The sequence below is a fragment of the Ochotona princeps genome, chromosome 2 (assembly GCF_030435755.1).
Source record: "Ochotona princeps isolate mOchPri1 chromosome 2, mOchPri1.hap1, whole genome shotgun sequence".
Classification (NCBI taxonomy): Eukaryota; Metazoa; Chordata; class Mammalia; order Lagomorpha; family Ochotonidae; genus Ochotona; species Ochotona princeps.
In genome coordinates, this window is record NC_080833.1 from 61656436 (window position 1) to 61671586 (window position 15151).

General features: G+C 37.0%; 1 protein-coding gene across 3 annotated transcripts in view; it reads left to right on the forward strand.

Moving 5' to 3' along the window:
- Positions 1–15151, forward strand: part of TNNI3K (TNNI3 interacting kinase) — a 281015-nt gene that overhangs the window by 19373 nt on the left and 246491 nt on the right. For all 3 annotated transcript variants that reach the window (XR_009244475.1, XM_058658087.1, XM_058658095.1), the window contains exon 5: positions 5643–5753. Coding sequence is in view for 2 of the 3 variants with exons in the window: in XM_058658087.1 (XP_058514070.1) it covers positions 5643–5753 (111 nt within the window). In the remaining variant the exon portion in view is untranslated. The remainder of the gene's footprint in view (positions 1–5642; positions 5754–15151) is intronic.

The following is a 15151-nucleotide window of genomic DNA, read 5'->3' on the forward strand; positions in this document are numbered from 1 at the left end:
TAACATGTACCAATTATTCAACAAGTGCTTCAACTCTGTTGAGTCTATTACAAGCTATAAAATAGGCTTAGCAATATTTTTGTCATAGTAACTTGCTCATTATGAACAAATTTTAAATAATAGTGCTTGGGTGTTGTTCTTTTAAGCATAGTTTGGCAAGATTCGAGTTCTGTTTTGATAGTATCCAGTATAGTATTAAAATCAACCAGAGGGCAAACTTTAGAGATCCAACCAAGATATAAAAGAATAATTAATATGTAGCTAGAATGACATGCTTAAACGAATGTGTTATGAAATATTTTCTGTTAAAGTCTTCAAATGTTTACTAAGTGAGGCGGAAATAAAAAGATATTAAACATAAGAGTAATGTATTTTGTCTGTATCTGCCGAAGAAAGGGATATTTCATATATGCCATGATTTATATACACTTTATTTTAACTTGGCTTAGTTCAATATTTGTAGGTAGACATTTACTAATAAATATTTGCTAAAGAAAACAGTATCCATCTTCTGTTGATTTATATAAGTACTTCACATATTAAATCACTTGTCAGCTTTAGATGCTGTGAATATTACTCCAATTTGTCACTTATTCCGTGGTATTATGGTTTTAACAATTTCAGTTGCTGAAACTTATTATATTTTCCCTGTATTTTTTAAAATGATGTTACACTTAAAAAGACTTTTCATCCTTCTCTACATTTGAATTTCTGCCCATCTGCCACAAAGAAAGATTTAATGTCATTTTTTCATGTTTATCTGAGACCACTTGTGTCTTTTTTCCTGTCTACTAAAAATGAAAGGTCATAGGGTTTTCATGTGGTGCAGCATGCTAACCTTCCAACTGTGGTGCCAGTATTACATATGGGTAGTTGTGTCTGTCTAGTGCTTCACTCTGGATCCATAGCAGCAGAGAATGGGCCATGCAACCACATGGGAAACCTGTAAGTAGTTCCTGGCTCTGCACTTCAGAACTGCTCAGCTCTAGCCATAGCAACCACTGGGGAGTGAAACCACTGGATGGAAGAACTCTGTCTTTACCTCTCTTTAGGTAGTTCTGGCTTTCAAATAAAACTAATAAAACTTTTTTAAAATGAAAGTTATTGGTGAAGAAAATGTTAAATGCCTGTGAATTATTTCTTAATTATGAAGCTCTTGGGACAGTTTGCCATCCTTATCCTTTGATCGTTTCAACAGTTATCCAGTGAAGCAAAGGAAGTAACTTTATTGAGAAGATGAAAATAGGAAGGAAAATGAGGGACTAGATGGTTGAATCAAATTGCCATGCTATTTGGGAGTTTCTTTCAAGGGTTATACTGAGCCTACACTCCTGTGTCCCATAATTTATGTTCAGTATTCCTATGCTAGATGCCTTTAAATTTTTGTAGGAATTATCACAACAGTTACAGTGTAGATACAGTTACTATTTCCCTTATACATAACCAAGAAAATTAGCAAAAAATAGTTCTAAAGGTTGCCTCAGTTCACAGAGTCATATAAGCTAGCACCCCACAGCATGGCTTCAGAGTTCCAACCCGAGCTTCACTTGCATATTCTGATTTATAACCATTCACAGAGCATTTGTTTCTAATCTTCCAATATTTGTACTACCTGTTTGTTGTCATTTGAAACATTTATTGTTTTATTTGAAAATCAGAATAGGGGGAGAATGAGAAGGAAAAGGGGGAAAGAAGAAAGACAGAAATGAGAAGGGAGGGGAAGAGAAAGAGAAAGAAAGAAAGAAAGAAAGAAAGAAAGAAAGAAAGAAAGAAAGAAAGAAAGAAAAGAAAGAAAAGAAAAGAAAAGAAAAGAAAAGAAAGAAAAATTGATAGATGCATTTTCTACTTGCTGATTTATTCCTAGACAAAGGCAGGAGCCTGAACTCCATCCCAGTTTTTCCATACAGTTACAGGGGCCTTGGAAATGGTACTATTTTCTGTCTTTCCAGGTGCATTAGCAGGAAGTGAATCACCAGGTGAAATACCAGCATCAGCAGCTACACCCGCTCTGAGGATCATCCATCCATTGTCCTTTTTTTTTTTTTTAAGATTTATGTATTTGTTTTTATTGCAGTCAGATATACAGTAAGGAGGAGAGACAGAGAGGAAGATCTTCTGTCCGATGATTCACTCCCCAAGTGGCCACAATGGCCGGTGCTGCGCCAATCTGAAGCCAGGAGCCAGAAGCCAGGAGCTTCATTAAGGTCTCCCACGAAGGTGCAGGATCCCAAGGCTTTGGCCCATCCTCGACTGCTTTCCTAGCCCACAGGCAGGAACTGGATGGAAAGCGTGGCCACTGGGATTAGAACTGGTGCCCATAAGGAATCCCAGCGCCTTCAAGACGAGGACCTTAACCACTATGCTATCGTGCTGGGCCCCTCCATTGTCCTTTAATGCTTATCTTTGAAATTGTGGATTGAATTCTTCCTGTTTGGCATTTATCATTCACTTCAAAATTTATTCAGTCAGGTGTTCTCTGATTAGCACCTTGAAAGTAGTCACTTATTGTTTTTCTGTTTTATCTTATAGTCATTGTTGCTTCATGCTGCAATATATTTTCTAGTATGTTTAGTTTGTGTGTCTTTCAAGTCACAAATATTCAGTAAAGCATTGTTCCATGAGACTAGCAATTTGATTTTCTTTTTTTAGGCAACAGCCCTAGTTTAGATTCACGAGATTATTGAAGTTCATGTTGACATGTCATACAGAATCAAAGTCATCAAAAGCCAGCTCGAGAACAGAACAGGATTGGAGTGCAATAGAAGCGGAGAGTCAGCTCTACGTTTCTGGAGTTGCTGTTTGAGTCTGGCTAACTCCTTTCCCCTTTCTGCTCCTCGGTTTCCTGTTGTGATCCTTTATGGCCTTATATCTAGTAGCAGTTTCTTTAAAAAACACAGTAATAATAATGTTGATTCTCAGTCAACTCAACTCGAACTAAGAATTTCTTTGTAGAAAAAGTGAAACAGCAATCAAGATAAAAAGACTAATATTTGCCCACTGAAGTTCCTGATTTCCAGGTTCAGATGCTGGAGACATCAGAATACACTGACAATTTAGAAGCTTGAGAGAGTAGAGAGAGAGAGAACCCTCTCTGTTTCCAGACTACATATGTGCTTGGGAAGGGGAGTGGTTACATGAAATCACCCCCAGGTCCATAGGGGTGGGGAAGCCAGAGGACAGGCTGGAAGGGGGCAGGTCATTTGTTTACAGATGGGATTTATATAAAGTGGGAGATGTATGCCCCGCAATTCAAAAGCCTGAGTTCGTTACATAGATGCATATTTCATTCCATCCTCAGACATTTTCAACTCTGAATCCTAAGGGTCGTAAAATAGTGTAGATCTATCACATCACTTTTAGTTACTTCTTGCTGATTAGGGGCATAGGGCTTACCTGTCCTGATTTAGAAGTCTCTGTTCTCATCCTGTGGATCCCTCTCATGATCCATAGAATACTGGCTGCCCTACTTCCAACCCAGCTTGCTGTTAATCCATTTTGGAAAGCAGCAGAAGATAGCTCAAGTGTTTGATGCACTGCAACCCAGGCAAAAGAACCCATTGGAGTTCTAAGCACCCAGCTTTTACCTGGCTCATTCCTACCTACCCCTTTTAGCCATTTTGTGGAGTTAACCAGTGGATGGGAAAGTTCCTTCTCTCTTTTTGTAACTGTTTAAATAAATAAATACTTAGAGAGAGAGCGAGCGAGATTGGTCAGCCCCTGAGCAAGTAATTTCTTAAAAGAGGAAAAAGAAGGAAAGAAGAAGAAAATGGAAAGGAGAAAGGAGAAAAAAAGGAAAAGAAAGTAAAACAAAGGAAAAGAAGAAAGTGAAGGGAACGGGAGGGAGGAAAAAGGAAAGGAAACCAGTTTTGCTTTTTAATGGAATAATTACATAATTTTTGAAATTATGTTCATCTAACTCATGAATTTCATGCTAGATTCATTAAAAAATTTAGTTTCTTGCCAGTTGATGTATTGATAGATCAAGTGTAAAAAAATTGTGGTTTGAAATTTCCCTTTAAGGGACTATATTGTACATTGAGAACTTTGTGTCCCCTTCCCATACATGGTTTTTTGAATATGTGATCTTCCACATCATTCTTTTGAATGTTCTGATTATAAAATGACTTAGATAATGATTTTATAAATTTATAAAAGAGTAGTATTTGTTTCCATTTTGATCAGTAACCCTTTATTACAAAACCTATTCCTGAACTAATACAGTTATCTACATAATGAAATTCAATGCATCTTAGCTTGTTAGCTTCTATTAATACACTTTCATACTTCACACCACTTCAAAATGAATACAGCACAAAAAATAGCATGAGGAAACGAAGTTACTTTGTTGCATAAAATTTTCAAACTTGAAGACTCAAATAATGGTTCTAAGATTTTCACCAGTCAAATGAGTCAAAAATATACTACCAATTAACTATGCCTAGAATCCATGATAGTACATATTATAAAAGACCTACCAGTCCACTGAGCTATAATTTGTTCCATATTCTATTAAAAATGCTTTTAATTTTCTTTGCATAGTTGAGAAGGATGCATGCCCACGTGGGCCTCTGATTAGGATGGGGAGCGTCAGGCATGGAGCAAGTGGGGTGGGACACATGTTTCTGTCTTTTTTTTCCGCCTCTGCTATGTCCACAGGGGAGGGTGGGAAGAGGGACTCTGCTTGCTTTGATGGAACAACATCAGCACTTGGGGACGGGGAAATGGTCCTTTGACGATTCCTGAAAGAATTTGGTGTGGGGAAGAGCGTTCTCAAGGTGCTATGTGGGTGATTTTGATAGTTCTGAGAAGTTGTTGGTTTTGCTGCTCCGGGGTTGAGAAAATCTTTCTAAGGTCTATTGGCAAAGTCCACATAACTGCATCCACAGATTCACGAATGTATTTTAAAGCTTGGCCAGGAAAATGGTCTAACCATTCTTCTTTCCATCCTATGAGGAGGCAGTGGACGTCCCGTACTGGCCTAGATGATCTGGCCATTATGTTCTCTGTGTGCTTCTGGCAGGCTTCCCACTGCACAAGCATCAGCAAATACATGCACTCCAAGGTTGGACTACACAGCCTGTAATTTTGCCAGTGGCCAAAGTAGGAGTCCTGTGATCCAATGGGGAGTCCCCAAGAAACCTCACCTGCAGTGACTTCAGAATTGACTTTCATGTGCATCATCCAGTGCAGGGTGAAATGTGGTCTGTCACCTGTCATATTCTTTGTAGATGTTGCATTTCTTTGCATCTCTAAAAACTAAAATAAAACAACAAACTAGTCCTATAAACTTCTGACCTCTCTGGGATTGTGCGTTCATTTCTGGAGAAAGTCTATTTATTGGAGAGCTCTGTAGAAGATTGATCTGAGTTTGCACGAGCTTCACCATAGGTAAATGTCCTTTCTGCCTTTCACAATTGAGTGGTGGAAGATTGATTGAAATTGCAGAATTCTATCATTTGGTCTGACGTTTCAACAGTCTGAGCCTCTCTCTTATATCTAATGTACTCTTCTGCCAGAAATCACACTTGAGTTTTCTTTGAGCGCATGAACTGGCTGACAGTCAGGAATCAATACATCCTGTTGCACAGCTTTTGAACCTGCTATTAGTAGAAAAGTAACACTAAAGATGTGTTTCCTTCCAGGATAGTGCAGAATTGATCACTTCTCTGCTTCACAGTGGAGCTGATATACAGCAAGTGGGGTATGGTGGCCTCACGGCCCTTCACATAGCTACCTTAACTGGTCACCTGGAGGTAAGTCACACCTTTAACATCTGTGAAAAGAAGTAAACTACCAATGGATTATTTTTCTCAACTATTTTCAAATTCTAGCTTTTGAGATTCTAAGAGTTAGTTCATTTTTCAACCATTAAATGTGCCCTTTTCTTTTGAGGTAAAGCTTAGCCATATATAATACGCTTTTGAAGCTAATTCAGTTCCTTTATTTAAGAGTATAATCAAACATAACTAATATATATGTGATTGAACATAGATATTAGTTGAATGATAGAATCTCAGTATTTTATTCACTTATGTGAGGTCATTGTATGTTAAATATTTAAACCACTTGTTGCTATTATGTGTTGTGACTATTTCTTCAATTTTTCACTTAGCTTATAATATCTTGATGCTAACACTTTAATTTTCTCAAGCTTAGAGCATTTCCCTGTGTTTTAAAAAATAATGTTATGCTTAAAAAGAACTTTCCTACATTTGCATTTAAGTTTCTGCACAATTATCAGGACAAATGTTTTAATATACTATATTTCAATTATATTCATGTATATAATATAACATAATTCAATTATCTCAGTGACTATTCATGTATTTCCCCTTGTCCATTTACAATGAAAGGTTATTGTCCAAATTAAAGGTGAATCCTGTAACTATATTCTCTAGGGGAGGGCTTCTCGGCCCCCAGCAGCCTACACTTGGTTAAGCTTAAGGACATTTCCTAATTTCATTGTATTGGCACATTTTTCCTTGTTTATTCTTTGATTATTTCCTTAGCTATCTAGTGAAACAGAGAGAATGCCTTTCCTCTTCTGCCAGCTTATCTATCAAATAAATAAATAAATATATATATATATATGTATATATATTTTTAAGATACAGGTTTTAGAATAAATATCTAGTGTTCACAACGTTAACTATTGTCCTTGAGGAAGTCATTTAATCTCATGGCATCTCTATTTTACTTGATTTATAAAGGAGTAGTACTGGCAGTCCTATTGCAATAGTTAAATTAAAAAAATACATATAATTTGCTGATTGCTTAATTCAGAATACGGACTAATTGGGAGATCATTCATTCATGCATCCATTTATGCATTACTTGTGTAAATACTTGCTAAATACCTTTTTTAAAAAGATTTATTTTTATTACAAAGTCAGATATGCAGAGAAGAGGAGGAGAGATAGACAGAAAGATCTTCTGTCCAATGATTCACTCCCCAAGTGAACGCAACGGCCGGTGCTGCACTGATCCAGAGCCAGGAACCAGGAGCTTCCTCCAGGTCTCCCACACGGGGGCAGAATCCCAAATCTTTGGGCCGTCCTCGACTGCTTTCCCAGGCCACAAGCAGGGAGCTGGATGGGAAGTGGAGCTGCCGGGATTAGAACCGGCGCCCATATGGGATCCTGGCGTGTTCAAGGCGAGGACTTTAGCTGCTAGGCCACGCCACCGGGCCTGCTAAATACCTTTTAAGCTCCATATTGTGTTCAGGTGTTGGGATGACAGTAGCAAAAATGACGGAAAATACTCCCATTTTTGTGTGGTTCAGTTGTAAATTACCAAAAAGACGGAGACCAAAAGACATATGATGGTGTTTAGTAGCGAGCACTATACAAATAAGAGAGAGAAACACAAACAGAACCTAGAATAATGAGAAAGGATAAATCTGCACCATTTTAAATAATCTATCTACATGATAGTAAAGCAAAATGGCAGCCGGCTACGGGGCTTCAGTGACCACCTCAGAGGCATCGTCTAGAACTCACCAGCTCACACTCAGAGAAGCTATGGAAGCCAAGTGAGATTCCACAATATCTGATTTTAAAGTAAGATGGAAACTCACATTCAAAAACAGCAGGGAATAGGTGCTTCCATCACCCTCCCTCAGCTTATATAGCTCAGTGAGGAAAGGAACACATCCCACTTGACTCAAGGGGAAAAAGTTTACATCAGCACTTAGACTTCAATCTCGGTATGAGGCATATTAAAATAAAAGTCTAAGTCGTACAGAGCCACACAGCCTTTGTTCCAAGGTTCCAGCTGCACACTGGGTTTTTGGATTCTCTGTAACTAGGCAACCAGAAAGCATCCTCCACCACCATTCCCTATAGTAGCTTCCAAATATCAGAAAAAATATGTCATTTGTATTTCTGACACTGCTTTATTTTGTTGAAAATAATGCTTTCCAATTGCACCCATTTTATTTTAAAAGACAGTATTATTTAAATTTCTATTTTTTTATGGCTGAGTAGTATCTTGCAATGTATATACTGAATTTTTATAATTCAATCATCCATTTATGAACATCTGGCTAAATCCCTTCACTTAGCTACCTGTATATTGAGTTGCAGCAAAAATGGGTGTACAAACAACTTAGTGTTATCGTGATTTCATTCTGTTTGGATAAATTCTCAGGATTGACTTATAAGATAGATCTATTTTTAGATCTCTGAGAAATCTTCCTACTGTCCTCTATAGTGGTTGCACTGGTTCATATTCCCACCAACAGTGTATTAGAGTACTCTTTCTCCTATATTCTCATCAGCATTTTTTAAAAAATTTTTGAGTAAGAACCATTCTCTCTGAGATGAGGTAAAACCTCATTGTGGTTTTTATTGACATTATCTTGATGGCTAGTGATCCTGAGAATTTTATCATGTGTCTGGTGGTCGTTTGTATCTCATCCTTTGCATTGTTTGCAAAGTACCTGTTTGTGATTTTTGCCCAGTCCTTAACTGAATTATTTTGCCATTCATGAGTTTTTATTTTGTCTCGATGTGTTTCATTTTTATGTGTATATGTGTTTTGATTTTTAACTACCTTTAACAGATTCAATGTGATTTGTAGATACAATTCTAATCCTCAAGTTGTCAGCAAGGAGTGGCAGGACTGTATTTGGGCTTCTGTTGGGTCTAACACTGGGCACATCCTAATAGTCCCCATCCCAGGACAAGTGCCTGAAGGTGTAGTCTCTTAACTCTCCAGTTTTAAACAAAGACTTATATCCAAGTGAGACAGACTCACTTCAACATTATTTACTGTCAGTCATATGGGTGTAGTGTGCATCCCAAAATTGCACAGCACTTCACTTGATGATTGTGTGATCTAGTGGCTATCTGGGTAATTAAGAGCTGCTCTCTCTGATGATCTTGGGCAAACATCTAGAAAACATAGGGATGTTTTGATACTCAGTGCCAGTCTGGTAAAACAGTGAATAGACACTGTTCCTAGTTTTCTGGTCTTCACAATAAAAATATAAATTACTTGTGCACATTGCTTAAAATGTTATGCCCTACTAAATTGTTAGTATACTTACTTTAAAAAGTGTGTTTTCTCTCCTCGAATATTTCCTTATTTATCATCCCTTTCAGATGAAAAAAATCCCTTTAGCATTTATTATAGGACAAGTCTGTTGATAATAAATTCTCTCAACTTTTATTTTTCTGAGAATGTCTGTATTCTGTATCTTACCCTGACAGCTGAAGATTAGCTTTTCAGGAGACAGTAATCTTGGCATGTCTTTGTTTTCCTTCAGTACTAGAAGCCTTATCCCAGTCTTCTTGGCCTGTCAAGCTTGTGTTGAGTAATCTGCAGTCATGCAAACTGGAATATCATCAACTGTTACCTGCTTTTTTTTTTTTCCTGTTGTAGCGTTGACTCTTTCATTTATGACTGATGTTGAAGAGTTAGATTGATATGTTTTTTTCAGTATACTTGATTAAGTTGAATCATACTGGGTCCCCTTCCCTAACTGGACCTAGAATATTTAGAGGCTCAATCTGTGATGATAGGCTAGGTGGTAGAGTCCTTTGGGTTTATCATGTGTCTCATCTCAACACAGTAGACCCAGCTTAAAGCTCCAAAGTATTGGTTCGGAGTTACATTTACTGGCATTAAAGCAGTTAGGAGAGAAGTAGTGGAGACTGCCTAGATACAGAAACTTCAATATTCGTTACATGTGTAAGGTCATGGGGGCTTTGGGCCAGTGGGATCATATTGGCTGTTTTTGTTTCTTTGTTTTGTTTTATTTGCTTTGTTTTGTTTTGCAAGAGAAGAGCAGAACATTTTGGGATTAAGGAATACCACATGCAAGGACCTTGAAGGATAAAAACCTGGATATGTCTGAGGCACATTATTGAGGCAAAATTGTTACAGTGGAGTTGTCACAAAAAAGTGACAGAGATCCATGGCCATAAGTTATATCACATAGCGTTTTAAAGGCCTTTTCTGGCTTTGCAAATCATTATGATGAAGATTACAGTTTACTAATGTTCCGAGTCTTAAAATCAACTTTACCCTAATAATTCTAAGCCTCCCATCTTCTTTGCAGTGCTTCATGAGTTTTCTTATTTTTCTCACTAGTTGATACACAATATTTAAAGACATTTATAGATTATCTTTGGCAAAAAAAGATACACATAAAGATAATAAAGAGAGCAAAGGTTTATTTATCTACTCTGAGTTAGGTTAGGAGGCAATTGAGAGAAAGAGGCTTTTAGTTTAGCCAAAGTCTTTTGTTAGGGGAGATAAATAAACATTTATATTCTTCTTATATAATGGACTATGTACATTAATGATTAGATACTAAAGAATATTATACAGTACTGGGCCCAGCGGCGTGGCCTGGCGGCTAAAGTCCTTGCCTTCGACGCCCCGGGATCCCATATGGGCGCCGGTTCTGATCCCGGCAGCTCCACTTCCCATCCAGCTCTCTGCTTGTGGCCTGGGAAAGCAGTCGAGGACGGCCCAGAGCACTGGGACCCTGCACCCACGTGGGAGACCCGGAGGAGGTTCCTGGTTCCCGGCTTCGGATCGGTGCGCACCAGCCGTTGTGGCTCACTTGGGGAGTGAATCATTGGATGGAAGATCTTCCTCTCTGTCTCTCTTCCTCTCTGTATATCTGACTTTGTAATAAAATAAATATTTTACTATAGTCAGATATACAGAGACGAGGAGAGACAGAGAGGAAGATCTTCGGTCTGATGTTTCACTCCCTAAGTGAGCGCAATGTCCGGTGCTGCGCTGATCCGAAGCCAGGAACCAAGAACCTCTTCCGCGTCTCCCACGTGGGTGCAGTGTCCCAAGGCTTTGGGCCGTCCTCGACTGCTTCCCCAGGCCACTAGCAGGGAGTAGGATGGGAAGTGGAACTGCCGGGATTAGAACTGGCGCCCATATGGGATACCAAAGCGTTCAAGGCAAGGACTTAAGCTGCTAGGCCACGCCACCGGGCCCAGAACTTGCATTTTTAAAAAACATATTGGTTACTCAATACCATGTCAATTAATTCCATAACGTTATAAATTGTTACTGATGTTATGTCAGGGGTTTTAATTGATTGGGATGATACTCTGCCAGCTCTACCTTCAGACCGGAGATGGTCTCCCCAAGAAACCGTTGAACTTATCTGGACAATAAAATGCTGGACTTTATGCTTGGTAAATGCTTCCAATGAAAGAATCTCAACTGAGTTTGAGCTGTGGTAATGCAGCAAGGTGGAGGAATCCACCATGGGGGGAGGGCTTGAGGGGAGAATTCCAGTGCCTATAAAACTGTGTCACTTAATGCAATGCAATCAATAAAAAGAAAAAAAAAAAGAAAAGTTCCAGAAAAGCAAAAAACAGAAAAAAAGATTATATCTTAAAAGCTATCTGAAAGCATCCTATTCAAAATGTGAATTTTTTGGATAATTTATTTCAAAACTAATTATAATAAATATTTTATCATATGTCATGTTATCCCATTTTCACTGATCCATAAATATTGTTTTATTTTATTACTTGGTTTGTAATACAATATAAGAAAATACAAATTTTCATCACAACCATTGTATCTGAGAATGAATGTTCAGGAAAAATATGTAAGCAATGCAATAGTAAAGTAGAAATATAGCTCCATGTAAGGACTAGGAAAGAGTCAAACCTGAGACTGAGCTGGACAATTAGGAATGATGAGACATATAATTAGATAGCATAAAATGTCAACAAACAATTTGAAATGTTAGTGTTACGGGAATGCGAAATAAGGGATGCAAACAACCTTGGTTCTTACAGGAAAGAATTTTCATGAGTACAATTTCGATGAGCAAAGTGATATTTGTTAAGTCAGAAACCTCTCACTGCAATAGTCCAGAATTTGATTTTCAGGAGACAAAGACCAGAGCAAATGGTAGCAGTGGTGTCTTTAGCAGAATCCAGGTGAGCAGAATGACAGCTAACAAGAGTGTGGGGATAAAACCCTTCAGAAGGCCACAGAATTTTAACTCTGTCTAGTTTTCTCTTGATAAAACAAAAATTAAAGAGAGTCATTTGCAACCTCTTCTTACCCTTCTGAAGCTAATACTAGAAACTAAGAGTGAGATGGCACTTTGGTCTTGCTAGCAGCACAGTCTCAGCAGAAGTTTCATTTTACACACTACTAAGGAAACCTCCTCGTTTCTCATTCCAACAAGGATGTGACCCTGAATATCTATTAACCCATTTATTTGCCACGTTAGAAGTTCATTAGAATTAGAGAATCACATGAATAAAATGATAGGGAAATAGACGGTTTCAAGTTGAACTTGACTCCAAAGATGAATACAAATTAGAGACTAAAAAAAACAGGGATCATTTTCATAAATGGAAAGGACAGACCAAGCTAGGCACATATAGGGAGAATCAATACCATAATATCTTTTGAAAAGATCAAGACTCTCCATAGGCTAACCCTGTTGTTTAGAGTTTGACTCAACTTAGAGGAATTTTGTAGAAAATATTTAATTCAATGAATAGCAATTATTTTAGTTGTCTGTGGATGACACATAGACATGTTGTCATGTACAATAACAAAATACAAATGTTTTCAGTTTTTAAAGGAAATTTTTTTCCTTCAGAGGAAACAAGGAGCCATTGAAAATTTTTAGGCAGAAGAAAAATTAAAAATGTGATCAGTAATGTGATAATGATGATTTCCTTGACCACAGTTTTTGTTGTGAATTCTAGCATACTAATAAAGTCATGGCATTGCTTCCAGAATTTTCCACTTTTTTTAAAGACATCTAAATTTTCAATTTAAACTGAGAAATGCACCACTTGCATTTAGTGTCTTCATTGATTTGGATTTAATATATGATTTTAGAAATTATAAAGAGAGATAAATCAAACTCATAACAGTAGCTGAAAGTGATACAATGAGTATACTGGATAGTCCAAATACTGCCCCAAGAATATCCGCAAAGAATTAAGTAAATGCTAAGTAGCGATTGAATGAGACAAAGAGAGACTGATCAGAGAGGTATAAGGGTAATGACAATGTGATAGTTTCACAATTAGGAAAGTTACGAAAGTTCCTCTGTATCAAATGATGCAGAAAGATTGAGTACAATGTACATATAAAATTGAGTAAAATATACATACAGAATTTTCTTACTAAGGCAAAAATGTAGATGCTGTTACACTTTTATATTTTTACTGTCTTAATGAGCAGGGACAGTTGGTAATGTATCAGTGGGCGTTCTCTTTCATCAGTAGTCACTACCTTTCATTGTTCACCTTTTTGCTGTGAAACAGTAGCTGATGCTGAATCTGACAGGCCTTTTTGTCTCCGCAAATGCAAACCTTCCATTAGCTTCTCCAGTGTTTTTGTCCTCCCACAATTGTCAATTCTGTTAAACAGTCTTACAATAAAATTCACATTGACTAGGCAGCTGTATCTTTCAATATTAGAAAAAAAAGGGGGGGGGTCCTGCAAACTCCTAGACACACTGACTACAATTTTATGCTCAAATTTGTGCTGCATTTTGAAAAGGAGGAAAATACTTATTGTCTTAAATCTCAATTCTTATCTCTGCATGGTTTATCCATCTATCACAACATACACATAAGCTGCTCTATGTAAGACGCATGATTTTGTCCCAATCAATAAGAACACACTGATTTCTCTTTGCATCCAGAGGCTCCATTATTCAGGCATGGAAAATAGCATTTTGCTAGCTAACATTTAGTAGTGCTTTATCATTCACACACATTTGTCTTTAGTTTCTCCAGTAAGAAATGCTAGCAAACTCAGTTTTATCAGTAATGCAACTCAAAATCAAGAATATTAAAAGATTTTTCTAGTGAATGTGACTTAAACCTGATCATGTATTTTCCAATCATATAAATAACATATAAATCATGCAATTAAAATAATAATATAAATAAAATAACATCATATAAATATAATAACAATTACTCCTAGTGACTCTTTATACTTTTTGCTGAATCAGATCTTATCCATATAAATCATAAGAAAAAGTTATTTGGAAAAGAAATAGATTATGCTAGTATGTGAAACTCAACCATTACTTCATACATAACGAATGCCAAAATAATTGAGCCAATAATAACTTTGTATTCCATGCACTATGCTTTATTTATCCATGTAGATATTAATGTATGTAGAGAAGCATACAATAAGCACATGAAGTGAAATACAATTAACTAATTCCTATTAAAAATCTTTATATTTGCATGCAAGTCAGAAGTCACACTCTTTGGTGATTCATGAAATAGTTTCCACAATCATCATGGGGCAAATTGGTGATCTGTAGCTATAGATAGCTATAGAGACAGAAAACAGTAAAAACATACAGCAAACAGGTGATGCAATTTTTAATGTAAGAAGGTTGTGGAGTGTTTTATTTTTCACAGAAAACTATACTTTCATATAGATTTTGTGCAAGTGAGATCATTGGTTTAATATCTGAATGTATTCTATTCTTTCTTATCCCATTTTCAGGTTGCAAACACTTATCCAAACACTGCTTCAAAATGCTTCCCAGTTATTTTGAAATTTATTTCTGTCTTCAAGGAAATGCAATTGATGCAGTTCCAGCTCATTCTTAACTAAATCATCTAAATGAGTCAAGACCTCTGTTTACAAAGAAGGTTCTGACTCTCTCTGATTTCTTTGGTTTTAGTTTTCTCCCCACAGGCACAAAAGAGTGTTCAATATTTAAAAGCATGGTTTCTCTCTTTCTCATGCACAAGGTACTCATGGGTTTATACTGAAGTGTTATCAGATCTTCCTTCAATCTGATGAATAGAAAATAATAATAACTTGTGAACTTCATTTGAAATTTGAGAAAAAATAGAAAAATACAGTATTTTGAAATGATAACCTTTTAACAGTCATATTCACTGACCTAGCCCTTATTCAAGATGTTTTCGTTTTCCTCAGATGAGAAAACAGAAGAACAAGAAAATTAACTCGTTCAGGGTGACAGAACTAAGAATTGGTACGGCAGGTGTTCAGGGCAGAATGGCATCAGAGTCAGCTCCTGCTCACAATGCTGCAATGCTCTCAGTCCATCTGACCCGAAATTAACTTTTCGATGTGGTTCATAGAAGCTTAGAGTATAAGTGCTAGAAAAATGCACTACCTATTCAGACTTGCATTG